This window comes from Mustela erminea, chromosome 10 (genome assembly GCF_009829155.1).
Source record: "Mustela erminea isolate mMusErm1 chromosome 10, mMusErm1.Pri, whole genome shotgun sequence".
Classification (NCBI taxonomy): Eukaryota; Metazoa; Chordata; class Mammalia; order Carnivora; family Mustelidae; genus Mustela; species Mustela erminea.
The window spans coordinates 98,503,895-98,522,315 of record NC_045623.1 but is presented as its reverse complement, the minus strand read 5'-3'; the positions used below and the strand labels follow the sequence as shown (position 1 = coordinate 98,522,315).

The window sequence follows — 18,421 nt, the reverse complement described above, 5'->3', positions numbered from 1 at the left end:
CACCCGTTCCCACCGCATAAAGCAGCCATGGTCACCATCACTCCTGTTTGTCACGTGTGAAGCCACACTAGGGATACTGGTGAGCTGTAGACAACAGTGGAACTGCATGCTGGAACCCCTGCCCTTTTAAAAATGGGCGGTGAAATCTTATCAGTCCCCCAAGACAAATGAAGTTTTAGCTTAAAAGCAGACCAGACAAAGGTCTGCCAATGGCAATGCTGACTCTACTCAGGGATAACCGAAACACAAGACAGAGGTGCTCAGCCTGGAGGGCAAAAGCCTCCTGCTTCCTACAAGATTGAAGACCGGCTGTTTGGAGGTGAATGTGTCTGGACTTCAAGGCAGCACACGCGTTTCACATGGCTGACTTTGACTGGCCTTGCTTCCTCCCCAGGATGGGTGACTGCTAAGTCCCCTCCCTTCCAGGGAAGATATAGTAAGTGTTAAATAAACGATTTCATTAACATGATCGCCAGATTGCAAATGCGCGCATCTGAAGTAAAACAGATCCCATGCGCCTGACGATAAAAACGACACCTTTACCCAGCACACATTTTCTTTGAAAACTTTCCCTGTACTGGAAACTTTGAACAGGACTGACACAGAATGTGTATCTATACGGACGGAGGATGTATACAGCAGAAGCCAACGTGAAATTGTATACTGACTACCCCCTGATAGGATTAAACTGAAAAATATTTAGTGAGACTTGACTGGGGAAAACTAAATGAGTGCAAGGGTATTTTGGAGGAGTATTTGGGGAGAGCGCACAAACTCACGTTAGGTCTGGGTAAAGAGCAGTCAGGGACTCAATATCTCAACTTCCCAGCATCTTTAAAAACTGCTGGGCTCCTCAACTGCAGCGGCTGCAGTGCAGCTCTAGAACAGTCTCTGGACAGGAGCCCTGGGAGTTAAGATTAAGGAAGCTCAGGGCCCTGGCTTGCCCTTGCCCTTGAGCGAACAGTGCTGGCCGGCCTCCAGCCCCTCACATCCCCTCCACCGGCAACAGCCGTGAATCAGCAAAGAAGCCGGAAGCCTTGGAACGGACCACTTGCCTCCCTGGCGGGTTTTCAGCCAGTGACTTTGAAGTGAGAGCGTCTGAGGGAAACTTGGAACGCACCCCCAACTGCTGCCCGGCTCCCGATTCCCAGTCCGAACGCAGGTAGCCTGAGAGAGAGACAGAAACAGAGACAGAGACAGAAAGAGGGACAGATGGATACACAGAGGTATAGTGGGCCAGAGACGGAAAGAGTGCGTGCATGGACTGACTGTAACATGCAGACCAGCCCCCAGGGGCCCCTTGGTGGGACCTCAGGGAGGAAGGCGCGGAACCTGAGCTTAATTCTTAGTATGAAAGGCTGGTCGGAAATCTAAATGGGGCGCCTGGGTAGCTCAGTGGGTTAAAGCCTCTGACTTCCGCTCAGGCCATGATTCCAGGGTCCTGGGATCCAGCCCCACATTGGGCTCTCTGCTCAGCGGGGAGCCTGCTTCCCCCTCTCTCTCTGCCTGTCTCTCTTTGTGATCTCTCTCTCTGTGTCAAATAAATAAATAAAAATCTTAAAAAAAGAAAGAAATCTAAATGTTCTTCCTCTCTCCGTCCTTCCCTCCCTCCCCCTCCTCCTTCCCTTCCTTAAGTCATCTCTACACCCAACACTGAGCTCACGCGCACAACCCCGAGATCAGGAATCACACGCGCCCCCCGACTGAGCCAGCCAGGCGCCCCTCCTGGCTCTGTTTCATTCATATGACCCTCATGGTCCCACCTTCCCAAAAGTAAATACAAATTTGGCGTGAATATTTATAGCCTATGTTGTAAATAGGGGTGAGTGGTCTGGCTATACAAAAGGCTCCTCGCACAAACAACCATGAAAAGAGATGTCCCCAGAAGAGCTTGTACTCGGAGGCACCTGGCCGGCTCAGTCAGTGGAGCTCGTGACTCCTGATCTCGGGGTCGTATGTTTGAGCCCCATGTTGGGGGTAGGGAACACTTAAAAAAAAGAAAAAAAAAAAAAAAAGAAGCTTGTACACAAAAGTTTGTGACAGTGTTACTCGTAATAGTCAAAGGTGGAAAGAACCCAAACATCCATGTACTGACAAATGGGTAAATAAAACGTGATCTGTCCGTGCAAGGGGATTCTGGGACATAGAAAAGTAATGACACACGCTACAACACTAATGAGCCCTGAAAACACTGTGCTAAATGAAGCCAGCCGAAAGACCACACGTTACATGATTCCATTTACATGAAATGCTCAGAACAGACAAATCCTAAGGACAGAAAGCAACTGTTGAGGGCTGACAGAGACAGAGGAGGGGGGAGTGACTGCAGATGGGTGGTGGGTTTCTTTCTGAGATAATGACAATGCCTTGAAAATAGTGGTGAGAACTGCACAACTCTGCGAATGTGCCGCAAGCCATTTAACTGTACACTTTAAATGGGTGACTTGTGCACAACGTGAATATCTCAACAAAGCTGTTACAAACAATTAGTAAGAAAAAAAATCTCCCAACAGCAAAATGAGTCAAAGAAATGAAGAGGCAGTTCATAAAAGAAACATCAGTGGTCAATATATTCTGTATGGGAAAAAGATGTTCAGCCTGACTAATAAAGAAATATAAAGTGGGGCGCCTGGGTGGCTCAGTGGGTTAAGCCTCTGCCTTTGGCTCAGGTCATGATTTCAGGGTCCTGGATTTGAGGCCTGCATCGGGCTCTCTGCTCAGCGGGGAGCCTGCTCCCCAACCCCACCCCCGCCTTTCTGCCTACTTGTGATCTCTTTCTCTCTGTCAAATAAATAAATAAAATCTTTTTTTAAAAAAAGAAAAGAAGTACAAGATACCACTTCCAGGATCAAACTGGCAAAAATCTAAAAGACAGTTTCCACCCTGGGCCAGGGCGTGTTCAATGAAATGGTACCTTTGTCTAGATGGCAGCCTGCCCACATGAGGCAAAGTTTGAATTCATTTGTTCGCTGGGTAAAAGCTAATGCTTGGATGTTGGTAACTGATCCGAGAACCCACAGTGCAGATGCTAGGGTTTCCCAGTCTGATTGAGGATTTCACCCAGCTGGAGGGAAACTGGGAGTCCTGGGAAAGGGCTGTGGGGCTGTGTGGCTGTGCCCAGAGAAAACACAGCCTTGCTAATATGTAAGTGCCACCCTGTGAAGCAGCGGGAGGTTACAGAAATCAGAGGCTCTTTGTTTCTGAAGGGGTAACTGGAATGGCTGCCGGGGCTGCCTGCAAAGGGTTTCAGGCTACAGGCTACTTCATCCATCCCAGCAGTGATCCTGTGGAAAGGCTCCCCAACGGCCCCCACCTGGCAGATAAGCCAATCAAGCTTAAAGGGGTTGTCAGCAGACCTAGGTAGCACTGACACACCAGATTCAAGGCCACGTCCAGATACTCTAAAAGATAAGAACTTTCCACTTCAGAAAAAGACAAAAATTTCCATAGACAAATAGACAGACATGGAATACTAGGCTCTACAGATCCTTAGCTTGTCCCAAAAGGGCAAATTCTCTTTCATTAATTGGCACTTACCCACACCTTCTCCTTATACTAATAAGGTTACAAAACATCTCATAAAAGCCCTAAGTGGACATCACTAAGTCTTCATTCAAATCTGTTTCCAGATGAAACACAAAATTAAGACTCAGAAACATCTTGATTTTCTGGAGGCATGGCACAGCAGGTACCCAAGCCAAGTCTCAGAGCAAACATCTGCAAATGCTGAAGAGGACTTGTGAGACAGCTTTTAAAATGCACCAAAGAACTGGCAAGTCAGTAAGGAACACTGAGGGTCAAAGTCAAGCAGAGGCTGGAGTATGGAGAGTAAGTGGAGCTTTGAGGGTGGGCGTCAAAGCCATCTGCAGGACGGAGCAAGCAGGGGTTCCCTCTCCCTCCCAAGGGCAGAGGTCTCATGGGAGTGCCCTCCAGAATAAAGCTGGGGCCACAGAGAGTTACAAGTCAGTGGGGGGAAAAAAAAAAAAGACTGCACAGAAAACTGCCTATATCAAATCTTGGCATCAAATGGGAGGAGGGTAAAATCCCTAGATGGCCCCCAAACAGATGGGAGCCCAAATTCACACATCATAATGATTAAGTCAGGCAGATACGCTTCAGGCAGATAAAAAATGATGCCAGAATGAAAGTATTAAATGCAAAAAGGAATGAGATCTAGTCAATAATAAATGAGTAGGGTGCCTGGGTGGCTCAGTGGGTTAAGCCACTGCCTTCGGCTCAGGTCATGATCTCAGGGTCCTGGGATCAAGTCCCGCATCGGGCTCTCTGCTCGGCAGGGAGCCTGCTTCCCTCTCTCTCTCTCTGCCTGCCTCTCCATCTACTTGTGATTTCTCTCTGTCAAATAAATAAATAAAAAATCTTTAAAAAAAAATAATAAATGAGTAAATCTAAACAATACTGAGCTAATGATGTCTTCTAAAATTTTAGAAAGAACTAAAATACCCACCTACAGAATAAAAGGAAGGAGTGATGGGAATTAAAGTGTGCTAAGATCCTTAACTGTTTGAGAGGAGGGTGTGAGAGACTAAAGTTAGACTTTGGTAAGTTATATAAACTAAGAGATATACCATGTTCATGGAAGATTCAATATCATAAGAATGTTAATTCTATCCAAATTGATGTGGAATAAGATGAAAGCAATGCTAATAAAAGACTGCAAGAATTTTTATGGAATTTGACATAATCTAAAGTGAAGATAGGGCGCCCGGGTGGCTCAGTCCTTAAGCTTCCGCCTTCGGCTCACGTCATGATGCCAGGGTCCTGAGATCAAGCCCCACATCAGACTCCCTGCTGGGCAGGAGGTCTGCTTCTCCCTCTCCCACTCCCCCTGTTTGTGTTCCCTCTCTTGCTGTGTCTCTCTCTGTCAAATAAATAAATTCCTAAAATAAAATGAAGATGGAAGAGCAAAGGGCCAAGACCTTACCAGCTGCCAAGAAACTGTTACATAAAAATTTAGTCATTAAGTCAGTGTGATATCAGGACAGAGATAGAGAACAAATGGTAAAGAGCTCAGGAACAGATCCACACATTTGTGGACACTCACTATATTATAATGGTTACTGGTGACATACACAGATCCACAAGAAAGGGATGCATTTTTTCAATAAATAGTACTAGGACAATTTGGTACACTTACTTAAAAAAAAGAATGAGCTCCTTACCTCATAATACACACAAAAATAATCTTAAATGGGCTGAAAACCTTAATGTAAAACACAAAATCATAAAATGTTTGGAAGACAATACTTAGGGGATTACCTTTATAAACTTGAAGTAGAGATGAAGTTCTTCAAAAGGAATGTAAAGCGCTAACCATAAAAGAAAAACAGTGATGAACCTTAAAATTCAGAATTTGTTAAAAAAAAAAAAACAAAACAAAAAAAACAAAACTCCAGTGAAAAGACTAGCCATAAAATGGAAGCAGAGAGTTAAAGCACATATAACTAATGAAGGATTTGTATACAAAATAAAAACCAAAAACAAACGAGAAGTCTATATACAAGAAAAAGACAACGGGAAAGGAAGCTGAGCAAAAGATTTAAGCAGTTGTTTCACAGAAGCTGAAGCCTGAGTGACCAATAAGTATATGAAAAGATGCTTAGCCCACTAATAATCATGAAAATGCAAATCAAAACCACATGAGATATCACTCCCATCAGATTGCTAAAAATTTTCAAGTCAAGTAAAACCAGAGTTGGGAGGATGTGAAACAAGCAGAATTGTCAGTTCAACTGTGAACTGGGGAAAGCATTCTGGAAATAGTCAGGCATTATTTGGTTGAGCTGAAGCTCACAGGCGCTGTGATGCAGCCCCACTCCTGGGTCCACACCCTGCAGACGTGGCACGTGCGTTCCAGAAACGTTTATAGCATCACTGTCTCAGCAAATACCGAAAACAATCTAAACGTCCGTCAGCAAGAGAAAGGACAAATAAATTCTCTTGCAATGGGACATACCCATCTGAGAAAGCAAGTGCAACTATGGGCACCATGGATTACCCTCCAGAACACACGCTAAGCCAACAACATAAGACACCAAAGGAAACAACGCCATTATGTTAAGTTCAATGGCACGCACAATGAGACAATACATTGTTTGGGAATACGAACACACACGGTCAAACTTCACAAAGGCAAGTCAGTAATAAAAGCAAAACTCCGATGACCTGGGGGTGAGACGACCAGGATCAGAGAGGGGGCGTCCAAAGCTAATGGTAACATTCTTACTTGTAAACTGACTGCTGGGCACATGGGTTTCCTTGTATCTTTATTCTTTATACTGTGCATGTTCCTTTGTATCTACTCAATATTTAACAACTTACAAAATTAAACAATGTTCTTTCTGACTTGAAACAATGTTTGGAAGCATGAACTTGGGCAGCGGAGTTACAGTGAACCAGGAAAGTCCGTGACCGGGCCCACGGCCGCCCTGGGACTACCGGAATGAGAAGGGCTTCACCCACCAGGCTTCTGAGCCGGTGGAGACACAGCTTCCCGCTGGGCGGCAGCGCCTCCCATTCGGGACAGGAAGGTGGCCTCTTGGTTGAACAGTTCCAGCATGGGAAGTGGTGTGGGTGGGGTGGGGAGACGGGCTCCACTGCCAGGGCTCTTAGGATAAGAAGCTCGGTGCTTTTCTTTCTTTTTTGGTTTGTTTTTTTCCCAGTTTTACTGAGAAATAATTGATACACATCACTGTGTCCGCTGAAGGTGAACTTGGATGGTTTGAATTCCCATGTGCTGTGACATGATGACCGCGGCAGGTTCAGGCCATTTCTCATAGGGACACAGAAAGGAAAAGAAAACATATTTTTTGTGATGAGGGCTCGCAGCATTTACTCTCTCGACAACCCGCCTGGATGTCCCGCAGTGTCAGCTCTCCTCACCAAGTCCTCTGGCAGGTTTCTGATGCTACAACAAAACCCACCACATCTGCTTTCTGGCCAGTCCCACCCTCAGCTGGAACCCCACCTCTGAGCTCTGCCTGCAGCCGGCTGTGTAGACAGGAGTGAGCAACTCTCCATTCTAAACAGACCTTTGGCTTTCTTCCTTTGAAGCTCAAGGCTTCAGTCTCCAGTTCCCCACCAGTAGGCCTGACTCCCTGAGCCCAAGCCCTGGTTTCCTGTAGAAGCGGTGGTGATGACATGAGGGAGTAGCCCTTGGACTTGAGGTCAAGCTGCTGCTGGCCCCAGCACCTCTGAGAAGGCCAGGCCCCCGTGCTGACGCTCAATACACACGCCTGCAGACAACCCAGAAACCCCTCAGTGCTGAGAGGCTTCCTCTTTGACCTTTATTATTTCAGTCATCTAGAAACTGCGATGGGCAAAAGGAGATAATGGTCTCGAAGACAACATGTTTGGGGCACACAATGTATTTGAAGTTTTTCATTTTCTCTCGGGCTGGGTCCCTCCCTTTTGTGGTGCCACCCTGCCGAGACACGATGTCTGGGAGTCTGGGTCCCTTCTCACCACCACCCGGGCACCACCCTTTGAGGAATTCCGGGAAAGAGTGAGCCTCCCAGTCTTTTACACAGCAAACTGGCCGCACCCCGAAGCCCCGCCCACAGCCGCTGCCCTCAGACCCACAGGGGCTCCGCCCATGCGACCTAATCAAACCATGTGACTCCTTAAAAATGGTCTTCCCAGGACAACACAGGGACAGACCGATGGACAGAAGAGCTTTGGAAGGACCCGCGGATACTACTAACAGCTATCTGAGAGGGAACTGCATCAGGCACAGAAGCCAAGCATTGTTTTTTTTTTTTTTTAAGATTCATTTATTTACATGAGAGAGAGGGAGAGAGAGAGAGAATGAGTTGGGAGGGCGGGGGGCAAAGGAACAGGGAGAGAATCTCAAGCCGACTCTGCACTGAGCGCTGGGCCTGATGGGCTTGAACCCACGACCCTGAGATTACGACTTGAGTGGAAACCAAGAGTCACACGTTTAACCAGCGGTGCCACCCGATGCCCCTCCACGCTGCATTCTTCAGAACCTCCTGATTTGTGCACCTTGTGCATATCCCTCGACCAAACATTCTTTTTCTTCCTCTGCAAACTTTCTTGCTTGACCCTCTCAAGGGTCCTTTTCTCCTAACACATAACACCAGTCACCAATGATGGGTCAAGGGCTCCAATAAGCACTTTTTTAAAAAAGATTTTATTTATTGGGGCACCTGGGTGGCTCAGTGGGTTAAAGCCTCTGCCTTCGGCTCAGGTCAATAAAATCTTGGGGGAAAAAAAAGTTTTATTTATTTATTTGACAGACAAAGATCACAAGTAGGCAGAGAGGCAGGCGGAGAGAGAGGAGGAAGCAGGCTCCCCACGGAGCAGAGAGCCCGATGCGGGGCTCAATCCCAGGACTCTGGGATCATGACCTGAGCCGAAGGCAGAGGCTTTAACCCACTGAGCCACCCAGGCGCCCCTCCAATAAGCATTTTACATCCATCACCTCTTCGATAATTCCAGCCAGTAAAGTTATGGGTGAAGTCATCAGTATCCCCACTTTGCAGCTGGGAAAACTGAGGCTTGGAGGCCGAGTATTTTGCCCAAAGGAACACATCCGATAAGTACAAGAACTAGTCCAAGCCCAGGGATGCCTGACTTAGAAGTACTGCGGGGTTCCAGCTGGGGATGATCTGATCCCAGGAGATGTTTGGCAGTGTCTGGAGATACGTTCCACCACCAGAGCTGTGGGTGGGTGGGTATTACGGGCATCTCTGGGTGGAGGCCAGGGATGCCACAGCCATCCTGGAGTGCACAGGATAGCCCATAACAAGGATTTATGCAGCCCCAAAGATCAATAATGTCAAGGCTGAGAAACCATGCTCTACTGGAAAAAGACAGAAAAACCATCTCCCGACGTAAACGCTCATCGTCAGGTCACACAGCTCACCAAGTTTATGTCCACACTCCCGCCAGATACGAGATCCACCATCAGACACCAGATCACCCATCCTCTCCTCTGGCAATAGCACGCCAACCGCACATCACACCGGAGTTCTGGTCAGCCCAACTGCCAGTTCCCCTTCAGCCTAGCAAGGCTGAGCACCCGCCCTCCAACAACGTTTACTGAGCACCAGCTATGTCCCGGGAAATGAGGTACACAGTGGGGCTACCAGAAGAAATGATCCCCTGTCTCTGCCTGCGAGATGCTGGTGGGCCAACAGGGAGACAAAGGAACCCACGATTATAAAGGGAGATCCGAATGCACTGGGAGATGAGGGCAGGGTACTAAGAAATCAACAGAGGAGGAGCTCCGACCTCAGCAGCAGCAGCAGGTAGCCAGGCAGCACCCGGAGAAGGCTTTCCAGAAGCATTTGAGCTTGTGGGAATTAAATAGGCAGAGGCAATCCTTCCCTTCCCAAAGGACCCTTCACCAGACCTTTCAGAGCATGCTCTCTGAGAATCCACAGACGGACACCTTTCATCGGAGAGCTCGGTAGAACTCACAGAGCAGTCGCTGATCCCCTCTGCGCCATCTGGATAATTCCTGCCCTCAGGGAGGCCACAACCCGGTTTCCCTATGGGTGCGGGCCTTCGTGGACTGCAGCCCTCGCCGGCCTCCCTGGCTTCCAACCACCCCGCGCCCCGCAGCAGGATGTAAGTCCCCTTTACATGGCAAACCCTGTGAAGTACGCTCTTCATCTCTCAGGATCCTCTAAACGATCCTGTGAGCTAGATGCTGTCGGCCCTGTCAGACAGATGAGGAAATGGAGGTACAACAGTGAAGTAACTGGCCCTCAGAGAGTCAAGACACGGGCAGGCAGGGATTCGCACTCAACACCAGAGTCCTCGCTGTCTCTGTCTGAGGAGACCCATATGGGTGTCAGTCCGAACACGCTGTTCACTCTGAATCTTCCGGACTCCGGCAGGGCCTTCCAGCATCAGGCATCCTTCTCCTTTGTGCCTCCCCCGCAGTGCTCCTTGCACTAGACTGTGATCATCCACATGGCTAAGAGCTCCCTGCTCCCAGCATCGAGTCTACATCCCTAGCACTTACCCCAGAAAACGCTGATACATACACGAGTCTGGACTCCCTGGGCCCAAGCAACATCAACCCACCCAAAGCCAGAGCAGCATGCCTCTTCCACCGATGCCGTGGACTTTCCCCTGAGGCTGGGGCCAAGCCTCAGAGACAGCAATTTAGTCACACAGGGGACCCAGCAGGCTCTCTCAGCCAGCTTTCCCTCCAGCCTGAACAGTCATGATTCGTTCTTTTTGGTTGTACACCAGATGCTTATGTTTGGGGACATGCTGCACAAAAATATGTATCTTTAAACATTAGAACCTTAAAAGGTATGAATATGTGCTCCCCACTCTGTCTTTCCCTTTCTGCCAGATGGGGTGCATACACAATGGCAGGAGCTACAGCAGCCAAATTTGACCATGAGATGAAAGCCTGGGTTTGAGCAAAGAGAGCCACATGATCACTAGAACCCTGTTCCTGGATACTTCACAGAATAGAGCAGGAGGCCCTACCAGCTCTGGCTGCCCTCCAAACATTCGAAGAGAGGAGAGGAATATACTTCGAGTTTGTTTTGGCCACTGTATTTCAGAATTGCTTTGCTGGAGCATGTTAGGTTGGGTTGTACGTGATTAAAACAAGGTGTGAGCATTTGCCCTAGTCTGGTCTTTGTTGGTAAACCAAGCATAAATGATGTAGCTGTAGCCACAATTTCCCAACCAAACTCAGATGTTGTCATTACTATATAACTTGAAAGAAAAAGCTATCTTGAAAGGGTGATCTGAGTCACGCTGAGCCTAGAGAAGGAGGACAAACAAACTGACCTCCTGGTTTGTTTCATCCTTGAGCATTACAGACATACCTCAGATTTCCAAGTAGCCCAGGCTACTCTTTTCTGACAGTGTGTCTGCGTAAACTCCAGCTTGGCTCTCTTCCTCCAGCTCATTACCTGAATCAAAGACACCCAAGCAGAAAATCTGATGAGAACCCGAAAGGCACCTGCTCCCTAAAAGCTGCCCTTTCACGCATCCAAGAAACACAGGCAAACCCGGAGCCCTGAGCCAAGAGCCTGGCACAATGTAAGCACTCAGTACAAGTTTGTCTGCATCGTTACTGGCCTGCTGCATGCCAGACCCGGGGCTGGACACCAGGGACATAAAGATGAGTAAACCACTCCCAGTCTCTACACTCAGAATACCTGCTCACCAAGAGACATAACGAAACATTAAAAAGCAAGAGCAACAAGACTGTGCCCAGGTTCCCGAGTTGCTACAGCATTAGCATCACCCCCAGGATGTCTCAGATGCCCTCACTTCTCATTTCATACCCTCACCCTCAGTGACCACACACACACACCCCCCCCCCGCCAACTTTAGGGACTTTTGATGAATGAGAACTACTACCTCACCACTGGACGTTCCCCTGGAATGTCTTACAGGCACCACTTTCCACATGTTCAAAACTAAATGTATCTTCCCTTCTCACACCTGCTCCCTGTCAATCCTGACACCTCTCTGCCTCTAACTCCCTCATCTAAGTAATCACCAAGTTTTGTCAGTTCTCCAAAACCTCTCTCCCCACCCTCTGCCTCTAACCTGACTGGAGACCGCCCTCATTTCTCGCCTGGATTACTCCAGGCCAGCTCGCTTCAACACATCCTTCACACAGCCAGGTGATTATTCTAATCCCCTCTGATTCCTAAATGGCTTCCCATTAACCTAAAACTTCAAGTCCTTAACTAGGTTTACAAGGTCACCTAGGACCAGTCCACTGGCCAGCTTCTTTAGTCTTACCTCTTAGCTCTGTCTCTAGGCAAAAAACTTAATTATTACACTGGCCCCTGAGCTTTCTCACAAACCCCATCTTCAACTGGGAACACTCCCCCCGTTTCTTGCCTCCACTCTCCTAAGCATCCTTTTGGTCTCTGCTTCTTGGGGAGCAGACGCCTGCCTGGATTCGCCTAGACTGAGTGAGGTGCCTCTACTCTTTCCAACTTTTCTGCTTTCTGTCCATCCGGCCAGATCGTGAAACGAATAATCGCAGCAATGAACACAGAGAGCATTTACTTTGTGCCAGGAAATGTTCTCAGCACTTTATACCTACGGCCTTTTAGAACAACTTTAGGAGGCAGGTTTTATTGCTATGTCTGCTTTAGGTCTGAGGAAACTGAGGCAGAGAGCGAGAACCCAAGGTGCTTCAGAACACCACTGGGAAGCAGAGAGTCGGGACTCAAACCCTGGCTGCCAGGCTCCACAGTTCACACTTTAAACCACTAGACCAGGAGCAAGTCGGTCCGGTTCACTAGCTCTATCCTCACAACCTATCAGGTGCCAGGCCACCGTCTGCGGAAGGAAGGAATGAATGAAATAATCTCATACAGGGGTTAGTGTGGACCTCCCACTCTGCCAGCACCTCCTGGTTGTGGCAGGCCCATGCCCTCCTGCCCCGACCCGCTGAAGTGAGCTGCCCCGGCACCCCGTCACCCTGTGGCCGCAGAACGACCACCCGCCGCGGCGCGCGGGGGAGGGGGGGTCAAGAGACGGTGACAGCCAGGCGGCGGGGGCGGAGATGCTACCAGCTGGGGTGTCACCCAACCCGGGAAGCGACCCGCGCTCCCTCCAGGAACTGCGGGTCCGCTCGCCCCTTCCGCGTCCGCTCGCCTGGCGGCGCCCCCCACCCCAGCTGCCTCGCACCCTCCTGCCCCGCGGGGTCCCCCCAGTCCGGGTTCCCTTCCCATTCCACTTCCCTCCCCTCCCCCACACAACCGTCCCCGGCTTCCCGCCGCGCCCCATCCTTCGCCGCTTCCGCCCAGCTCCTGGGACTCGGCCAGCCCCGGGCGCTTGTTGACCCTCACCTGCCATGTCCCGGACCCCACTGTAGAGGGAGGTGCATCACGGCCGCGAGAAGGCCGGGGACGGCACTTCACAGCAGACAAAGGGCGCCGCCATGTCAGAGTCGGGCGGAACCGACCTCGCTGGCTTCCCGGCTGCAACTTCCGGCGCATGCGCAACGCTTGCGCTACCCCGAGGACCGCGGACAGGCGCATGCGCTCACGTATCCAGAAGTTCTGTATTACAATACTTCTGCACTTAGAATTGTCCTCATTGTAACCCTTCCTTGGTTTTCTATTCCAAATATAACAGTAACAGCTTTCTCGCGTTCAGCGATTACTGTGTGCCAGGCACTGTGTTAAGCACTTTACCTGCATGATCTCATTAAGTCTTCTCGCTAACCATGGATCGTCTTTTTCTCCCCCTTTTTGAAGGGAAAACGGAGCCTCAGGAAGAGTAAATGAATTGTCCATTGTTAAGTGTCTTAGAAGTGGAGGAGCACAGACGTGAACCTAGTTGTGGCTCCCAAGTTGCAGATCCCCGCTTATGTTTTTCTGCCTCCTGAGCCAAACATTGCCCCATTTCCTATTTAGGGCAGATCCAGGATTAGCCTGCCTGAGGAGGGTGCTGGGAACAAAAGTGTCTGCAGACTCCAACAGTCCTCTTTCCAGCTTTGCAGCACCTCTACACCATTGACTTCTCTACTTCCTCACAGTTCGTGGGCTTTCTCTTTGCTTTACTCCCGATCCTGTTTATTTCCCAGGAGGGCTTGTTTTGTTTAGATTTTATTTATCTATTTGAGAAAGAGCGTGAGCTGGCTGGGGGTGGGGGTCGCAGGCAGGGGAGAGTGTATGTGTATGTGTGCAGGGAGCAGAGGGCCAGGGAGAAGCAGGCTCAATCCCAGGACCCTGAGATCATGATCTGAGCCAAAGGCAGACGCTTCACCGACTGAGCAACCCTGGCACCTTCCCATGGGTTTTAATAACACTCTTGCCACCACCATGAACTTCTTTGGTCTCTTGTCTTTCTGTGACATGGATTTGGTAAGCTTTCCAACCCTCACTTAATGCAACCACTCCTTTTCTCTTTGCTGGCACCCAAACAGCCATGCACAGTTGGACAAAGTACCCTAAGGGACAGACTGTTCCCTCCAAATTCATGATCGCTAGCCTGGAGAGGAACTTCAACAAATGTCGGTCTGGCCAAGTCACTCCTCTTCCCTTCACAGTCGGTAGGGACCCTAAAAAGCTCAGCAGCAGTTGATTTCCCCCTTTTCTTTTACAGGAAAATCATAGCAAATCTGATAGGACCCCTCTTGTCCTCCCAACACAAAGGACACAAATACACCTCTGTGTCCATCTGTGTTGGATGTAGTCAGCTCAGACTTAACGTCTATTCCTCCAGAATCTAAAAAGGTAAAATTCCATTTCCCAGACTCAGGTGCAGTTAGAATTCCAGATACAGATGGATTCTGCCAGTTAGTAAGACTGGATGGAAGGAAGAAGGGAGGCAATAGCTATTTGTCCTCCCGACGTCAGCTGGTTGCCCCTGGCAAGCAAGGTCATGCAGATGTGAGGGTTTGCAGCAGCACGTGGCAGCTAGTCTCCAGCTTCATGAGTGTTCAGACACATCTGTGAGATGGTGAAGCCAAACTCAGCATTCTAGTGTGGGGGAACCAGCTTCTAGTCCCAGATTTAGACCCATGGTGATCTTGCTGGTGATATGTTGAATGCAATAATCTCGGGGATAACTTCTTGATTCCTTATCTTCCTGATTGTGGCAGAAGTAATAGCCTCTGGTTGGTGAGTTCTATGGTGTTCTGGGAGTCATATTACTAGAGGACCCTCTAGAGACCTTTCTTTCAACCCCCGTGATAATGTTAAACACTTAATTTTCTGTATTAAATCCCTTTCTGCTTAAAAAGAAGTCTGAAGACAACATGAAGGATCCTTTTACAATGGAAATGTTCTGTACCTTGACTGTGTATCGCTGTCAATATCCTGGTTGTGATATGATGGTACTATAGCCTCACAAGATGAGAGCATGGAGGAAAGTGGGTGAAGAAGGGTGGTGGGATCGCTCTGTATTGTTTCTTACAATGGCTTGTGAACTGGGGGTGCATGGGTGGTTCAGTCAGTTGAGCGTTCGACTCTTTATGATTCTTGATTTGGGCACAGGTCATGATCTCAGGGTTGTGGGCTCTGCGGTCAGCACGCTCTCTCTCTCTTTCTCAACACAAAAACATGGGCACCTGGGTGGCTCAGTTGGTGAAGAGTCTGCCTTCAGCTTAGTTCATGATCCCAGGGATAGAGCCCTGCATGGGGCTTCTTGCTCTGCAGAGGACCTGCTTCTCCCTCTCCCTCTGCCTGCCACTCCCGCTGCTTGTGCTCTTTTTCTCTCTCTGTTGAATAAATAAATAAAATCTAAAAAAAAAAAAAAACCCACAAGAACAATTGCATGTGAACCTACATTTTTTTTTTTTCAAAATAAAAAGTTTAAAGAGAATTCCCAGCAAGGTTTCTATTTCTGCAGGAAACTGACCTCCAAGGGGGTCAAGGCATTAAAGATATTATCACTTATCACAGTTAAGTATTGTTGCCTGGGGGAACGTGCCTAATAAAGATAGGCTTTAGTAGATGGAGTAGTAGCTACAACCTACCATTAGAGGAGGAGGACCGTAAGGACTATCACGTAGGCTGTCTATTTATAATTGCACTGAAGACTTTCAAAAAGGAAATATTTAGGGTTTAAATTCTCAGTTCAAGACAGGACCAGAGAAACAAGGGCCATTCCTGACAACTCTAAAAACGTTATCTCCTCTCTTGTAGCTACAGGGCTTATGTAGCCAAAAATTGGACAGAGCTGATCCTGTGGACTGCTGAATTGTAATACAATTACAATAGAAGTTGTATTCACAGGCTGGCTAGGTGCATTGAATGGGAAGAGTGGCACTTAGCAATTAAGATGGGGGGTGTTTGGGTGGAGGCAAAAGACTAAGTTCCCTGACCTCTCCAAATCCAAAATTCAGTGAAACTCTTACCTTGGATGCAGCACCCTCTTTTCATTGAGTGAGACTGACCCTGCTTTCCTTGGAAAGCACGTAGGTCCTTATCTGAGGAAGTTCCTTTGCAAAGAGATGCTGATTCCGCTTAGAGATCATTATCCTTTATTGGTTTCCAGATCTGCCCCAGTCCAAAGTGCCCCAGGGAACAAGCACGTGGTCTGACCAAGAGGTGAATTACTGATTTAGGAAAGCAAGCAAGCAAGGAGGGGAAATAAAAAAGAAGCAAACCCCCGCTAATCTGTGTGCTGAAACATAGAGAATATACCTGTAACTTAGACATGTTAAGTCAGGGAGGAAGGAACATAAGATTAAACTTGGCTGAATTTATAAATATTAGTGAACCCAAGAGACCCTGGGGTTTTAACATCCCAGATCCAACAGCTGAGAATGGTTCTAATAGCACAGTTGGTTGATTGATAGTTGAGACCCAATAGTGGTCTTCATTAAATGAAGGTGAGATGCCAGAAATTCCTTAGAACAATCCAGAAGGAGGAAATCTACAAATTCAGGCTAGGTGGCCAAGAGCAGGAGCTCAGTATACCCTGCTGCTGAAATGAGTGAAGGATGCTGGTTGCCTGATTTCTTACTGGTTGGGAGGTGGGGAGGGGTGTTGCTGCAGTCTATTACTTCAGACCACCCCCTCCCACTCCTCCCCTCCGGTCCAATCCCCTCTCCCCTTAGCTGTCTGAGGGACACACGGGGCCCCTCACTGTCTCTGGAGTCTCCAGCCAAAACCCCACCCACCCCCTACCCTAATGTCCCAAAGCTCAGTTATCGTTTACACGTGGGTCTTTTCCCAAAGAGGAGAACTTCAGTGGTTGGCTAACGTGTGGCTATAAACTTGAAAGGCTGTAGATAAACTGACAAATGTCTATTTATGCAATTTAGCTTATCAATTTGATCGCACACAGGTTGAAAATCATGAACTATGTAACAATATATTAACTTATAAATGCAACGATGTTTTCTTTGCCTGTTCGTCATGAAATGGTTTTCTCCACTCTTCACAGTCATCCTTGACATACACTTTTTAAATTCACGTCCATTCTGAAAATGTTATAAAGTACTAGATAGAATAGGGCATACTGGCTGGCTCAGGTGGTGGAGTGTGTGACTCTTGATCTCAGGGTCATGAGTTTGAGCCCCATGTTGGGCACAGAGTTTACTTTTAAAAAGAAAAAAAAAAAAAAGGAAAGAAGGGGTGCCTGGGTGGCTCAGTCAGTTCGGTGTCAGACTCTTGAGTTTGGCTCAGGTCATGATCTCAGGATTGTGAGATCCAGCCCCACAGGGGGCTCTGGGCTGGGTGTGGAGCCTACTTAAGATTTTCTCTATCCCTCTCCCCCAATACTCTCTGTCTCTTTCTCTCTAAAATAGATAAATTAATCTTTAAAAATAAATAAATAAATAAAGGGGCACCTGGGTGGCTCAGGGGTTTAAGTGCCTGCCTTTGGCTCAGGTCATGATCTCAGGGTCCTGGGATGGAGCCCCACATTGGGCTCCCTGCTCAGCGGGGAGTCTGCTTCCCCCTCTCTCTCTGCCTGCCTCTCTGCCTACTTGTGATCTCTCTCTCTGTCAAGTAAATAAATGAAATCTTTTTTTAAAAAAAATAGAGGACTATATAAAATAATATAATAAAATATTAAACTAGATACAAATAGCAAAATATTTTCTATTTGACCACCATCCAGATTCAACAGTTATTTGCCTATAGATACTTAATACATCATCCTTTCTTTTCTCTTATTTTTTTGAGTAGGCTCCATGCCCAGTATGGAGCCCAATGTGGGACTTGAACTCACGATCCCAAGATCTAGACCTGCACTGAGATCAAGAGTCAGATGCCCAATCAACTAAGCCACCCAGGTGCCCCTGGGTGAATAAAAATTAAAAATACTGAAGTATTTTATTTATCTATTTACTATTTTTTAAAAGATTTATTTATTTATTTTAGGGAGAGAGCCATGAGGCAGGGAGGGGCAGGGGCAGAGGCAGAGGGAGAGGGAGAAAGAGAAACTTCAGCCGACTCTGCCCTGTGCATGAGCCCTGAACAGAGCTCCATCTCACGACGCTGAGATCATGACCTGACCTGAAACAAGACTCAGATGGCCAACCAAGTGCACCATCCAGGCACCCCCTTCCACGCTCCGAAGTATTTTAAAGCAAACCCCAAGTAGGTCATTCAACCCTCCTATTGCTCAGCGCGCGACTCTTACGTATCCATGATGTAAGATTTAAAAAAAAAAAAAAATCTTCTTTTTTAATAAAATCTTTTTTTTTATTTTTTAAAGAATGTCCTTTGGAATCACATCCTCTAGGCCATCCCACATTTCTCTGTTTGCTTCCTCGTGCGTCATCTGAATAACACTTCTCTCCTTCCATTTCCTGCAAATTCAAGGGAGAGGGATAAGTAGGTTCAGGTCCAACATTTGCGGTGAGAGCATGTTCTAGATGCTGCTGAGTCACATCAGGGCCCCCTTCAGTGGTGCTAAGATCAATAGCGGGTTTGGGTGGGAGCAGCCCGATTCCTTTTTTGGAAAGTTCCCATCAACT

General features: G+C 47.9%; 1 protein-coding gene across 2 annotated transcripts in view; it reads right to left on the bottom strand.

The window, feature by feature from the left end:
- ZBTB17 (zinc finger and BTB domain containing 17) overlaps positions 1-12,963 on the bottom strand; it is a 31,342-nt gene extending 18,379 nt beyond the window's left edge. The window contains exons 1-3 of one of the 2 annotated variants that reach the window (XM_032302510.1): positions 12,831-12,963; positions 10,839-10,925; positions 1,056-1,167 (exon numbers count right to left, since the gene is read on the bottom strand). In XM_032302510.1, the coding sequence (XP_032158401.1) occupies positions 1,056-1,167; positions 10,839-10,922 (196 nt within the window). In that variant the 5' untranslated portion in view covers positions 10,923-10,925; positions 12,831-12,963. Of the gene's footprint in view, positions 1-1,055; positions 1,168-10,838; positions 10,926-12,830 lie in introns of those variants that run through there. The other variant, XM_032302512.1, reaches the window with a different exon arrangement.
- Between the last annotated feature and the right edge of the window lie 5,458 nt (positions 12,964-18,421).